This window comes from Triticum urartu, chromosome 2A (assembly GCF_056163025.1).
Source record: "Triticum urartu cultivar PI428250 chromosome 2A, HENAU_Tu73, whole genome shotgun sequence".
NCBI classification, from domain to species: domain Eukaryota; kingdom Viridiplantae; phylum Streptophyta; class Magnoliopsida; order Poales; family Poaceae; genus Triticum; species Triticum urartu.
Genome location: NC_141874.1, coordinates 751,254,280 through 751,269,485, shown reverse-complemented (window position 1 = coordinate 751,269,485; position 15,206 = coordinate 751,254,280). Strand labels below are relative to the sequence as shown.

The window sequence follows — 15,206 nt, the reverse complement described above, 5'->3', positions numbered from 1 at the left end:
CGGCCTGAGTTGGATATTTGCTATGATGAGAGTTTATCACATAAAAAACTGATGGAGTTGGTTGTCACCCTTTGGGCAATCTGAACGGCAAGGCGGAAGGCAATTCATGAAAGTGTTTTGCAGAGTCCACATGCAACTCACTCTTTCGTGATCAGTTTCATCGCCGAATTGGAATCCTTACAGAGTCCAGAGAGAGCTCAAGGGCACGTGGGTCTTGCGCCCATGGTCGGGGCTCTCTCTCGCCAAAGTTGGAGACCTCTAGGAAAAGGCTTTGTAAAGATTAATGTTGATGGCGGATTTTTGAGGACAGCAACAATGGTCATGGAGTGTATTTGGGTTCATCGATGATGGTCTTCACAGGGAATAATGATGCGACCACACTTGAAACCTTGGCATGCAGAAAAGTTGCATCTTTTTTTCTAAAGGAGGATTTCCCCTAGCCTCTGCATCAATGGTGGACATAATCGTTGTTGCTTGTGTTTCAAAAATGATGGTAGCGGACATTAGCAGGGGGCACAGAAGGAAGATATCCAACCATTGTCAAAGAAATTGCTTTACGATTGAGGGAGTTTTCCACATGTGACATCAAATTCGAAGGCCGGTCTTCCAACTGGGAAGCACATAATTTAGCTAGATTTTCTAGTTCTCTAGATGTTGTAGGCCATGTGTGGCGATCCCCTAATTAGTCCTGTAAACTTTGACACTATTTAATAAAGCGTGTTTTTTTTAAAAAGCGGCTGGCTTTGTGATCTTTAAAAAAAAGAGACACCACTAAGGTGGGCACCCCGCGAGCGTCTTTCCCTCCTCGTCGCCGTCGTCTCGTTTTGTATATACAAAAGGCAGAGGCGGGGCGCCTCCACCTCCACCTCCACCCCCTCCAGGCCTCACCAGCCAGAATACTACACACGAATCACCAGCCATGGACGCCAACTGGGGCGTTGGCGTTGGCGTTGACCTGAACGCCCCGCCGCCCACCGGCGGCGACTGGCGCGCCCAGCTCCTGCCCGAGGCGCGCAGCAGGGTCGTCAACAAGATGTATGTATGGACTCTGCTCGATCTGCTCTGCTCTGCTTTCCCCTCCCTCTAAAACATACTCATTCGATCCTTCCTCCGCGTTTGCTTTCGGTTTCCCAAGCAATTTCCTGCGTGTTTTCGGGTCGATCTTGTCGTCGATCCATCCGATAGAGCTTCGATCTAGCCATGCCCTTAGCGGCAGCACCAGATTCGTCGTCGTCGATCTACACACTCCAGTCTCTGAGCCTCTGTACTATATTACTCAGGTCAAAATTGACTGACTAATCAACTTCCTAATCAGTCCAGCCTAATCACTTCATCATTTAACTTAACTAGGATTCAATTATGTCTGAACAATTTAACACAGAGATGTCACACCGTTTGATCTCCTAGGGGAAACCATGCTATTAATTAGTACTGTGCCGGGATGCAGTTTTGTTTTGAAACTTGAGTTCTTCCTATGCAGTATGCTTCCCCAAGTGGATATATATTCCCCAAATGTTCAGAATTACGCCTTGCTTATAGGAATTCAGAATTGGGGATCTACCTCAATTGGCTGGCTGCTCTGCCTACTCGTTCCACCATACATCTCAGATGCGACATATTTTATTCACATTTTGCATTATACGTGTAGAATGGAATGTCTGAAGAAGCATCTGCCGGTATCAGTGCCAGAGGGACTGAACGAACTTCAAATCATCGCTGTGCGGTTCGAAGACAAGATCTATGCTGCAGCGACCAGCCAGGTAATTTAATCCATCTTGGCAGCTACTCGAAGCAGAGCACAGTCTATTTTATTTTTAGTTATGGGGGTCAAACAAGGTTTATGTGCTAATAAAGTAATAATAGAGCAGAACTGTCTCCAAATGTTGTAGAGGATATTTTTGAAGTCATGTTAAGTACCATCCTCCTATAACTATGATTCAAATGTTAAAAGCTGAAGCACCTTCGAGCACGCTAAACTGCTAATCAACCAGAACTGTTGGTCGCAAGCCACTATTAGTAATTTGGTACAAAACTTTACATTGTTTCCCTTTGTATTACCCAGTCTGATTATTTGCGCAAGATCTCTCTGAAAATGCTATCTATGGAGACGAAGACACAACCTGGAAATGCTCAAGTGATTCCAAATCAAATGAACCTCGGTCAAGGTATCATATACAGTAAACTGAGTGTTGCACATTTTATCATTTTCGCTTGGATATTGTTTTTTGTTGCATCAAGCGCTGAGATTGTGTGCTTTAATGCATTAAATCAACCTCCACCCTCTCCAGCATCATGTTTAAGAATGCCCGACGGAACCCCCTGGCGGCCCACCCAGGGGCCAGACCCCGCTGCAGTCGCTGCTGCCGTCGCCGCCGCCGGCGTTCACCCGAACGCCTCGGCCCCCACCGGAGGCGATTGGCGCCCCCAGCTTCAGCCCGAGGCGCGCAGCAGGATCGTCAATAACATGTAGGGACTGCAATTGATTTGCTTTGCTTTACTTTCCCCTCCCTCCAATCATATTAATTCGATCCTTCTCCACTTTTTCGGTTTCTCACGTACAAAAAAAGAGAAATTTCCTGTGTGTTTTCGGGTCAATGATCATCGATCCATCTGATATATCTTTGATTCAGTCATATCCATAGTGGCGGCAACAGATTCATCGTCAATCTACACACAAGCTCCCAGTTTCTGTTCATCTATTCTTAGGTCAAAAATTCCTGCTGGGGGATTGACTAATCAACTTCGTATTGTACCTGCTTTGAATCCAGCCTAATTACTTCATTTAAGTATAATTAAATTATATCTAAACAATTTAACACAAGTTTATTGACGAAGAGGTGCAAATCTGTCATGGCATACACCAATACAGTATAACACAGATATCACAATGTTTGATCTCGTAGGGGAAACCATGCTATTAGTACTGTGCAGGGATGTAATTTTGTTCTGAAACTAGAGTTTCTCGTATGCTGATATTTCTCCTTGGTCTTATCAAAGCGAAAATTACGCCTTACCTATAGGAATGGAGGGTGTATATGATTGAGAATTGGCTGCTCTGCCTACTCATTCCACCTTACATCTCAGATGCCAGATATTTTATTGCACAAAACCGTTGAAAGCAATGCATCCCCCAATTTATTCACATTTTGCATTATACGTGTAGAATGGAATCTCTGAAGAAGCATCTGCCAGTATCAAGGCCAGAGGGACTGAACGAACTTGAAAAAATTGCTGTGCGATTCGAAGAGAAGATCTATAATGCAGCGACCAGCCAGGTAATTTATCCTATCTTGGTGGCTACTCGGAGCAGAGCACATTTTTGTAGTTATGGATGTCAAACAAGGTTTATGGGCTAATAATAGAGCAGAACTGTCTCCAAATGTTGTAGAAGATTCTTTACATCATGTTTAAGTACCTTTAGCAGTTTCCCTTTTTTGGGATACCTTGGGTGACTTTTTTGCTCTCCAGCTGCCAACGTTTTCTTTACCTGCTCTTGGGAACATATCCTGGTTTTTCTCATGCTTGGAAACACATACAAAATTTTCTGCGGTTGCCGGGACTTGAACTGGGGCCATGGGTGTGTCAACGCCCACACTCAACCATTTGGAGCATATCTGAGTTATTTTAGCATTTTCACACTTAGTACACATACAAATAGTAAGTTAATAAGCTACTATATTTTAAATCATTTTAATTATGTTACATAAATGATAGACCAAAACGCTGATCATGATCTTGGTTATTATCGATCACATGTTGGGTGGAACTGTTGGTTGCAAGCCACTATTAGTAATTTGGTATAAAGCTTTACATTGTTTTCTTTTGTATTACCCAGTCTGATTATTTGCGGAAGGTTTCTCTGAAAATGCTATCTATGGAGACGAAAACATAACAGGCTCCTGAAAATGCTCAAGTGATTCCAAAACAACCCCGGTCAAGGTATCATATACAGAAACTGAGTACTGCACATTTTATCACCTCCGCTTGGATGTCGATTCTTTTTATTGCATCATGTGCTGAGATTATGTGCTTTATTGCATTAAATCAACATCCACCCTGTCCAGCATCATGCATAAGAATTTTGCATCTAACTTGTGTGTCATGTGTCCATAGTTATTGAACCCGGAGCGATGATCGACATGGTAAGTGCGTCTGTTCACTGTTCAGACCGCCGGATCAGCAGTCCAACCTGTTGGTTAAATAAAATATTATTGCACGGTTTTTGTCTGTTAGTACATGGTAGAAACAATGTTTTTTTAGATGATATGGTAGAAACAATGTTAAGTACGAAGATAACAAATGAACACAGCCTAGTTAGTTATCGGCTGGTGTAGCCTACCTTCATCCTATCTTAAAGACGGTTCAATTGCTCCCACCTACAGAATATTTTACTGACCCCTGGTTCAGCGCTCAATTGGGTGGTTTAACCGGGTTTTTGCGGAAGATCACAACAGGTTGATTGGATCAACCTTCACTGCAAACCAGATTGGAACAGGGCTTGGTACCGCTTTGTTCTGGTCGGTTTTAATAACTATGCATGTGTCAGCTGAGACAAGTCCACTTTCTAGGTTGAATTATTGCAGAAGTTCACTTTTCAACTTTGAACTCAGAATCTGGTTGTTTTTAACCTTGAATTACTAAATTGTTTTACTTTACTCCCTTGGCCCTATCCAAAGTGGTTCCCTGGTGATATGGCATCAGCTTATACAAGCCAACAGCAATTTAAGTAACAAAAAAATAGAAAACCAGAAAATATATAAATATATATCATAGTGTTTTTTTTGGGGGGGGGGGGGGTGGGTGGGTCTGTTTTTAAAGGAAATTTATCACGCTACACTTTATATCATTCATCAGCTAATATTTACTTGCTTGTTCTTGCACATGTTACTTGTACTCCCATTTACTGTAAGTGCGATGCCTATGGCATGTCGATGCTGAAATTTATTGTTGAGCAGATTGTATGTCATAAGCATCTAGATCAGCATGCATTCATTTTATCCTCTGCTCTTGAATGTCTTGCGATCATTCAACATGCTCACTTGACTTGTTCATTTGGCCAGATGCATAAGCTGACGATTATCGTGATACTAAGTTCGCTAGCGGTATGATGACTAGGTGTATTCTCAATTGCTTGTTCGTGTGGGGATGGCGTCTCTCCATGTTCGAGTGTGATGTATGTTTCCACTGCCAAATGAAGAAGTTGTGCTTGTGCCCTTAGTGCCGTTGAGGTGCCATGTAATAAGTTAGACATTGTGTAAGACTATGTTGTTTAATGTATGGAATTTCTGTATCAACCATGCTTCCTAGCTTCATGATCCTGGGGCGTGAGCCGACTAGATAGGAAAGCGAGGCTGGATTAACAATTTGAAGCTAATAATGTTTAAACAGTGTATGACTAGTTTTGTATATACAAACAAAGATAAGGATGTAATGTCTATGCTCAGGTCAGGGAAAGTTATTGCCCTTTGGACATGGTTGGACATCTCCGTTATTACCCTATTCTGATTTGGAAACTTCACAACACACATTAGTATAATGACAATGCAAGTGTCAAAGAAGAAAATAAGGGAATACTCCGTTCATGCCCTTAGTTGGTTCCTATTTGAACTAAAACCTCGGCACTTGTTTCCAAACGGAGGGAGTACTTTCGATCCGAGGGTTCTGCCCCTAGTTTTCAACTCTGCTTGGTTTTGCCCCTAAAGTTGAACCTAAGGTTGCCTGGATGAGAACAAAATGTCACTTATAGGTGGGACTCAACAAAAATAAAAGAAAATCTGTCTCCCCCTCCCTCCTCTCTCTCTCTCTCTCTCTCTCTCTCTCTCTCTCTCTCTCACACACACACACACACACGCGCGCGCGCGCGCATGCACGCACGCACTCACACACGCACGCGCGCCCGCACACACACACACACACCTCAAATGGGCGGCGAGGCAACAATGTCATCATTTGTCATCCACGCAACCATCGACCACCCCAAGCCTAGCCTCCATGTCCTAGGCGAAGGAATCGACAAGAGTTCCCATGAAGCACCACCTCGGTCTTGTTCCCCGTCTGCGGTTAGATGCCGCCGCAACCCAATCTCCTCCGCTTCGCCCCGTCGCTCTTCCTATACTCTCATCTCTGAGTACTGTTTATTCCATTATAGTCCGGTGTCCACCTTGCGCTAATACAAATGCACTAACAATCCATCTTAGTTTCCACTTACCATTAGCTTATACACAAATCACATTTTCTGACAATAAATTGGAGCAACTTTGCCTAGCCTAAGAAACTACACAAAAAGCTAGAAACTTGTAAGAAAGTAACACCAATGGAAAAAGAAAAGGTACTCATTTGTAGTAGAAGGTGATATTACGGAACTAAGCGTGCCTTGCCGCCGGTCGGCAGATTTGCCTTGATGAGCTCAGAAGTTCCTGAATAAGATTGTTAGGAATCTGTTGGTCTGTTGACCATAATGCGAGTTCGGGTGAGGTCTGATCTTATACTGGCAGGCAGAAGTCATCTAGTGGCCGTCAGAAGGCACGTCATTAATTCAGACATAGTTCCTGATAGGTTTGCGCTCGCAGAAGAGCTAACACTTTGAGTTCCCTTCACAACAGAGCTCTCTCGAATCGCTGCAGAACCATTGGTGGGATGCCAACAATAGTTGGGCGATCAAACAGAACTGTTGTCGCTCTTCTGGAGCCGTGCGGCCAGAAGTGTGACGCCGTCAGAGTGATGCTCCGGCGATTTAAGCCATCGTCAGAGGTCTGAGGTCTATGGATCGTCAGGATTGCCGTCCCGACAGACTTGCTTTGCCCCGGTATCTGCTGTTCTGCCAGGGGTCCGTTCCTTTTAATTCCAGAGCCATCAGGGGACTTCGAATAGCGGGCTTGGGCCGCCCCGTGCCTGCTGGGCCTCTTCTGTCCTCCGTGGATACAACATCTGCCTGCCAGGTTGGGCTACAGGTGGATCTTCTAGTTTTGCTCAAAATAATATTGCTGAGAGAGCATATTGGGTACTGCCTGAGGCAGAATGGCATCCATGATAGTAAATGGAAGAAATACCTACTAAAATAACATCGAGCTTTAGCATTACGATTATTCTGCTCCGATGTGGCGCCAATTATGTCGATTCCTTTACATTGTGCCCATGGCATGCTCCCTCACCGACCAAAAGCCTAAGAAACATTGAGTAAGTTAGCAACTCAGGATTACAGGTAAGATGGGCAGGTGACAGAAAAATGACACAAAGGCTTTACATTTGCATTACATGTTTCAGCATGAGACAGGATTAGAAGATGACACAAGGCGGATCAGTCATGTGACAGAAATTGACACAAGGGCAGAGAAGTTAAAAGGTTGTGGCCTGTGGGTAACCAAAGCATGTAGAAGAGGCTTGAATTTTGTGGTTACATAGATGGGGGGTATCTGACCAAGGAGTGAAGAGCCTGATATTTGTTCCTTTGGCAAGAGTGCAATGCAACTTGGATGGGATTCTTCACGCCTGATCTACAAGAAACAGAGAGTATGGTCAGAGCTTTAAGCTTGTCTGATTGTCAATATACTAGTACATATGAACAGTATCTCATTTAAGCTTCTACTTTGGAGGATCAAGTTTTAGTAGTAAATTTGGCACAAGTACCTTGCAAAGCCCCAACAGCTCCGTAAGAAGTAAGAACCTGTAGCCCCATCCATGATACTCTCGTCGCATTTCGTCCGTCCACAGGGAACGAAGCGTACCTCCAGCACTCGAATGGCAGCCGCAACGGCGTCAAGACTCGTGCGGTGCCACCGCCCTGCAAACACGCAAGGAGCATTAGGAATTATTCACCCAGAGCAGAGCTAGCTAAATGGATGCTTCTATCAAGTCAAGTGTGCCGTCGTCGCATCACAGTATGACACACAGACACTATGGGGGGTAGACAGTCGACATACTTGAGATTCAGATAACAGTAACTCAGGCAGCGGAAATGCAGACCCACAGATAGCATAATGATGGCGTAATCAAACTAGGCCACCAGTACAATTTTACGAAGGGATGATCTGGATGATGGCGTAATGCTCATCGATTCATCGCCGGTAGACTACTCTACGTCGCTGCTCTAATCTACGGGTTAAATGAAATCCCGGCGCTGGAACAGTCGGCGAGACCGCGTGGAGAAATCAAGCAGCTACTACAACATGGAAGTTTTGCGGTTTGCGCCCCGAGGAAGGCCGTATTTGCGCCCACTTTTTTTGCGGGAAGGAAAGAAAATGCGGGCAGGGGAGGCAGGAGAGACGGGCGGGACGAGATGCTTTCCATTCTCGTCCGAGCTTATCTTTATCTGCTGAGGTTGCGTGTCTTGAGCCCCGCCTGCGCGTCTTCAGTGCGAGACAGACAGACAGACACACATACAGGTCTGACGGTAGACTGATTTGATCTGATCTGAATTTGACTGCACCATGCGAACCCAGGAGGCTGGTTTTGAATCTTAATTTGATTGGGCCGTGCGAGTTGATAGGAAAATCGATTGCTTAGAGAGAACAAAACAAATCATTCGTTCATGCACGTTTTAATTTCCTGTACCTGGACTGTACCTACTCTGTTTTGAACAACACAGCCACTGAAGGTTTCACATCATGACCGTCTTTTTTATGTATGCATGTATGCTTATTCGCAAAAAATAAAATAAAAATGTGTCACGTATGCAATTGCGCGCGTGCTTGATCCATGTCATTCATGTTGTTAGTTGTTATCGTTGTTGGTCCAAAGTGCATGTGTTTCATGGTACTCCCTCCGTAAAGAAATATAAAAGAGTTTAGATCATTAAAATAATGATATAAATGCTCTTGTATTTTTTTACAGAGGGAGTACTTGTATTATGTTGGTTCGTTGGTGGGCTAGTTAGTTCCATCATACTACCTCCGTCTCGGTGAACAAGTCATTCGCTTAGTTCGGGAGCAACTAGTTAACGAGCGCTCCTTCGGGAGCCTTGCAATGATCAGCACCACTTGGCACGCTCTTAGCCATTTGCCATGTGTCGCGCTCTGGACGTTCCCTTCGGATTTTGTTTTTTTCTTATTTTTCCGCATGTGTTTTCAGCTTTTTAAACGGTTTTTTTCGGTTTGGTTTTCCCCCGGTCTTTCTTAGCTTTTTGATAAAAAAAATTGCATGAAAAAACGGGTTTTCTTTTTTTTCTTTCGGGAAAGTCACGGTTTTTCTTCCACGAGATGCACGGTTGTGCTTTCGCGAGAGTTATGGTCGTGCCTTTCGGAAACGAAAAAAAAACGCGTTTTCTGTTTTTTTTCTTTCGCGAGAGTCACGGTTTTGCTTCCGCGAGAGGCACGGTTGTGCTTTCGCGAGAGTCACGGCCGTGCCTCTCGGAAAGGGAAAAACAAAACGCGTTTTCTGTTTTTTTTTCTTTCGGGAGAGTCACGGTTTTGCTTCCGCAAAAGGCATGGTTGTGTTTTCGCGAAAGTCACGGCCGTGCCTCTTGGAAAGGGAAAAAAATACGCGTTTTCTGTTTTCTTTTCTTTCGCGAGAGTCACGATTTTGCTTTCGTGAGAGGCATGGTTGTGCTTTCGCGAGAGTCACGGCCGTGCCTCTTGGAAAGGGAAAAAATACGCGTTTTCTGTTTTCTTTTCTTTCGCGAGAGTCACGGTTTTGCTTTCACGAGAGGCACGGTTGTGCTTTCGCGAGAGTCACGGCCGTGCCTCTCGAAAACGAAAAAAAACGCGTTTTCTGTTTTTTCTTTCCACGAGAGTCACGATTTTGCTTCCACGAGAGGCACGGACGTGCCTCTTTCGGAAAGGGAAAAATAACATGCTCCCGGTCCGGTTTTTTCGCCTGGTTTTTTTCGTCTGATTTTTTTCATAAAAAAAAGTTCGTCAAAACCTATCAACATGGGATCTAGTTTTGAAGATCTCGACGCGAGGAATCCAACGGTGAAAATGGTTCGAGATTTGAAGGCACGGTTTAAGAGATAAAACGTTTTGAATAAACGGATCTACGAAAAAAGAGAAAACTCCCAGGTTGCGACAAGTGGCGCGCTGCATGTGCGCCACTTGTCGCGACCTGGGAAAGTGGAGTGCTCTTTGCAACGAGTACTCCTTAATTAGTGATTTCGGCCTAGTCCTAAGTCGATGATTTAACTATCTAAATATGTATTATATGTGACAAAAAATATATATTTAGAAACTACATTCGTGTAGAAATCTAGTGATATATTTTTCATGATATATAACACATATTTAATTCCTTAAATCGATGACCTACAAATACGCCAATGACTTATTCATCTAGATGGAGATAGTAGTCTCTTTTTCTTCTTCTAATAAAAGTCGTCTCCCTCTCCACGAACCATAGCCGGCACATTTGTTTTGTGTCTTGATCCCCTAGCTCCTTCTCTAACCGGCGAGACCAACTTCGGTATGGGGAGTCTGTGAGGTTTTCTTCTGTGTGGCCGGATTAGGTGGTCTGCCATCTTCATCACGTTTCTATAGCATCCAAAGCCAGACCCTCAACCCCTCTATACATCCGGGTGGACGCCCTGGTTAGTGACCGGTCGTAAAAATGCAACCCAACCGCCCCTCTCAAACCGGCCCTATACTTATGGGCTGTTTGCCACCCCTCAAACCCAGCACATATCTGGGCCGGACATGGGGATGCCCAGGTGCACCGGGACGCATCCGCCATGTCGGATCCGACAAACCGGACCCACGTCAAATCCCTTCAAATTGACCTAGTCCATCAAATTGGACAGACCTCCTCCATGTTCATCCTCCATTTCCTGCGCCCGAGCCGTAGCCACCGTCCACCCTTGATGCCCGTCCGCGCCGCTGCTCGCATTCGAGCCGTCGCAGATGTCGTCGCCAAGTACACTGGCCCCCATGATGCCTCAATGGAGTTGGTGGGGTCCCGTCTATGGCGGTCAATTGCAAGGCGGAGAATGTCGCCCGGAGGGAGCGATGAAGGAAGTTGCGCCCAAGGAAGCCGCAAACAAGGAGGTGGTCGACATCAACATGGACCCCGATGCTTCGCTGTCGAGAAGGAAGGTGTCACCCCCCCCCCCCCCCCCCCGATTGAGAGTGAGTCCGGACGATTGGACGATTCCAGATGGCTTGATGCAGCATGACGCGCCATAGACGGTGTGTGACTCGTTGCAACTCCAACAGGAAGGGGTAGCTCTCGGAATCGCCGGAGCCGGGTATGCCCAGTTCCTGTTCGAAAAAATGGTACACCAGGACATGGTATAATTTCCCCCCTCTTCTGTTTGTTTCGTATGCCATTCGATTAAATTAGGGATGCATGTGCCATTGAATCAATTAGGGATGCATTGTTGGGGAACGTAGTAATTTCAAAAAATTTCCTACGCACACGCAAGATCATGGTGATGCATAGCAACGAGAGGGGAGAGTGTGATCTACGTACCCTTGTAGATCAACAACGGAAGCATTTGGTTGATGTAGTCGTACGTCTCCACGGCCCGACCGATCAAGCACCGAAACTACGGTACCTCCGAGTTCTAGCACACGTTCAGCTCGATGACGATCCCCGGACTCCGATCCAGCAAAGTGTCGGGGAAGAGTTCCGTCAGCACGACGGCGTGGTGACGATCTTGATGTACTACTGTCGCAGGGCTTCGCCTAAGCACCGCTACAATATTATTGAGGACTATGGTGGAAGGGGGCGCCGCACACGGCTAAGATTATGATCACGTGGATCAACTTGTGTCTCTTGGGGTGCCCCTGCCTCCATATATAAAGGTTCAAGAGGGGGAGGCCGGCCGGCCACCATAGGGCGCGCCAGGAGGAGTCCTACTCCCTCCGGGAGTAGGACTTCTCCCCCAATCCTAGTTGGAATAGGATTCGCGAGGTGGGAACAGAGAGAGAGAGAAGGAAGGGGCGCCGGGCCCCTCTCTCCTTGTCCTATTCGGACTAGGGGGGAGGGGCGCGCGGCCCAGCCCTGGCCGCCTCTCCTCTTCTTCCACTAAGGCCCATTAAGGCCCATGTACCTCCCGGGGGTTCCGGTAACCTCCCGGTACTCCGGTAAAATCCCGATTTCACCCAGAACACTTCCGATATCCAAATATAGGCTTCCAATATATCAATCTTTATGTCTCGACCATTTCGAGACTCCTCGTCATGTCCGTGATCACATCCGGGACTCCGAACAACCTTCGGTACATCAAAATGCATAAACTCATAATATAACTGTCATCGTAACCTTAAGCGTGCGGACCCTACGGGTTCGAGAACAATGTAGACATGACCGAGACACGTCTCCGGTCAATAACCAATAGCGGGACCTGGATGCCCATATTGGCTCCTACATATTCTACGAAGATCTTTATCGGTCAGAGCGCATAACAACATACGTTGTTCCCTTTGTCATCGGTATGTTACTTGCCCGAGATTCGATCGTCGGTATCCAATACCTAGTTCAATCTCGTTACCGGCAAGTCTTTTTACTCGTTCCGTAATACATCATCTTGCAACTAACTCATTAGTTGCATTGCTTGCAAGGCTTAAGTGATGTGCATTACCGAGAGGGCCCAGAGATACCTCTCCGACGATCGGAGTGACAAATCCTAATCTCGAAATACGTCAACCCAACATGTACCTTTGGAGACACCTGTAGAGCACCTTTATAATCACCCAGTTACGTTATGACGTTTGGTAGCACACAAAGTGTTCCTCCGGCACACGGGAGTTACATAATCTCATAGTCATAGGAACATGTATAAGTCATGAAGAAAGCAATAGCAACATACTAAACGATCGGGTGCTAAGCTAATGGAATGGGTCATGTCAATCAGATCATTCAACTAATGATGTGATCCCGTTTAATCAAATGACAACTCTTTGTCTATGGTTAGGAAACATAACCATCTTTGATTAACGAGCTAATCAAGTAGAGGCATACTAGTAACACTCTGTTTGTCTATGTATTCACACATGTATTATGTTTCCGGTTAATACAATTCTAGCATGAATAATAAACCTTTATCATGATATAAGGAAATAAATAATAACTTTATTATTGCCTCTAGGGCATATTTCCTTCATGCATATCCCATTGAATGTTTTTTTGCAAACATCATTAGTAATCATGATCTTTTTAGGAGGCCATCATGACAGACATGATCGATGATGGTCAAGAGCCTATGCATTATGACTTGGAGTTGGAGGATATCAACTCTCCTACGTATGATGTTGGGCAAACATCAACATCCATAACCAAAAAGAAAAGGATACCTAAGGCAAGAGGTCCGACATTCTGAAGCGAGGGTGTTTTGTTGTGTGAAGCTTGGTCAGCCACAAGGATCGACCCTATATGTGGAACCGAGAAAAATGGCATAAAATTTGCAATTGCTATTAATAATCCGTGCACAAGGAAGGAAAAAGATGTAGGTTTTTTGACGAGTGAGGAGTGATGATGTCGGCGTGTTATAGTGCTTATAGTCGTTGATAGGTGGTCTACAGACGTAGATGTAATTTATTACTTATGGTGTTCTTTGTATTATATAATTTTTTCAAAAAGACTATATTATTGTAAAGAACAAAATAGAAAAAAGTTTATCTTATTACTCGGTAACGATAATGATCGTAAGGCATTTTTTTTGTTTTCTACCACGTTTCTCAACACCTTGGATTTTAAATATTGGACCGTTTGTAATAGTTGAGACCAACTTAAAACTTGCCTGGCTGTCTTAGCAGAAGTGAGTGAGAATAAAATTTGCAATTGCTATTAATAATCCGTGCACGAGGAAGGAAAAAGATGTAGGTTTTTTGACGAGTGAGGAGTGATGATGTCGGCGTGTTATAGTGCTTATAGTCGTTGATAGTGGTCTACAGACGTAGATGTAATTTATTACTTATGATGTTCTTTGTATTATATAACTTTTTGAAAAAGACTATATTATGTAAAGAATAAAATAGAAAAAAGTTTATCTTATTACTCGGCAGAGTTGATAGGCCAGGTTAGCTAGAATAAGCTGGCTCATCTCTGCGTCGTAGGAGTTGCCTTAGCAGACCCGATAGACCAACTGTCTAGCATGGCTGGTCCGTGATTGCATCCTAGGCCGATACAGAGCGTACTAACAGACTATTTAAACCGGACAAAGTGTTTGCACGCGACCGATGTGGGACTAAACAAATTGAAACCGAGCGGTGTAGTTGATGTGCTCGCTCCCGGTCCACCAGCAGTTTGTCTGGGCCGCCGTCGTCTTCGGCCCACCTGCTTAGTTAATCGCGAGGAGGAAAACAAAAAACAGCCGAAGCAGACATTGGGCGACCGCGCGAGCGAACTGACGCAAGCCGTCTGCGTCAACCAATTCCGATTCGGAGAACGCGCGTACTGGTCGACCTAGACTGCCGCTGGAGTATAAAATTGAGTGCTACTTTGGAGCAACTCCACGCACGTATCTATTTCATCCGCGCGCCGTTTGAATCGTTACGGACATAAAAGTCAGCTCAACGCGCCGACTTAAACGGACGCGCATCCGCCTGTCGACCCATTTCTGGCCTAATTATGGGCCTCATTTATGTCGGCGCGGACAGAAAGCGGAAGCGCGCCTACCCCCCTTGCCCCACCAAGTCGGTGTCACATTGGCTCTTCTCTTCCACCCCTCTCGACAGCAAGTCCTCGTCCCGCCCCACCCAGTCGCCGCCGCCGCCTAGTTCCGGTGTCTCGGCCAGCAGTCCGCGCCTCCACACCTCCTCCCACATGCCGCCACCTCCCCACGTCGCCGCCACCACCGCCTCGACGCCGGGCCACCGCAGCTTACCACCCCTACTCCGACGTCGCCGCGAGCGCGAAGTCGCCCCCCTCGAACCCGGCCAGCTCCTTCCTCCACTCGCCAGACGCCGCCACGCACGTCGGACAGCTCCAATCCAGCCACCTGGTCCAGGGGAGGCTCGCTTCTCTTTGGCGATGCCCGCATGTTGTTCGGCAGTTTGCCTCAAGGTGCAAATGGACTCCGCCGACGAGTTCTTTTTCCACAATTTTCTGTGCGACTCTGATGATTCCTCATCCGATGATGATGAGGAGATGGTGGCTGCTGTGTTGGTCCATGACCACCTTAATAGGCAGCAATCGTTGTTCCAGGGCTCGATCCCGGGGCACACTCCGACGTTGAATTGCAACCAAGAGAGTGGCCATTTCGTTCTTTGGAATGACTACTTTGACACAGCCAACCCGCTCTTCAAAAATCACCAATTCTGGCGGCATTTCCGTATGTT

The 15,206-nt window shown here is 45.8% G+C and overlaps 1 protein-coding gene and 1 long non-coding RNA gene across 3 annotated transcripts; one reads left to right on the top strand and one right to left on the bottom strand.

Moving 5' to 3' along the window:
* The first annotated feature begins 783 nt into the window (after positions 1-783).
* LOC125540424 (uncharacterized) lies at positions 784-5,472 on the top strand. Its single transcript, XM_048704043.2, has 7 exons — positions 784-1,035; positions 1,649-1,760; positions 2,063-2,165; positions 2,289-2,466; positions 3,164-3,275; positions 3,836-3,939; positions 5,061-5,472. Exons 1-6 carry the CDS (start codon positions 920-922, stop codon positions 3,890-3,892), a joined length of 678 nt encoding a protein of 225 aa, XP_048560000.2. The 5' UTR covers positions 784-919; the 3' UTR covers positions 3,893-3,939; positions 5,061-5,472.
* A 1,037-nt stretch (positions 5,473-6,509) lies between these two features.
* LOC147987747 (uncharacterized) lies at positions 6,510-8,150 on the bottom strand. 2 transcript variants are annotated; one of them, XR_015617717.1, is made up of 3 exons: positions 7,920-8,150; positions 7,627-7,780; positions 6,510-7,493 (listed from the first exon to the last, which is right to left on the bottom strand). It is a non-coding gene; the product is annotated as an uncharacterized LOC147987747 (long non-coding RNA). The 2 variants fall into 2 exon arrangements; XR_015617716.1 differs by having other exon boundaries at positions 7,627-8,150.
* Between the last annotated feature and the right edge of the window lie 7,056 nt (positions 8,151-15,206).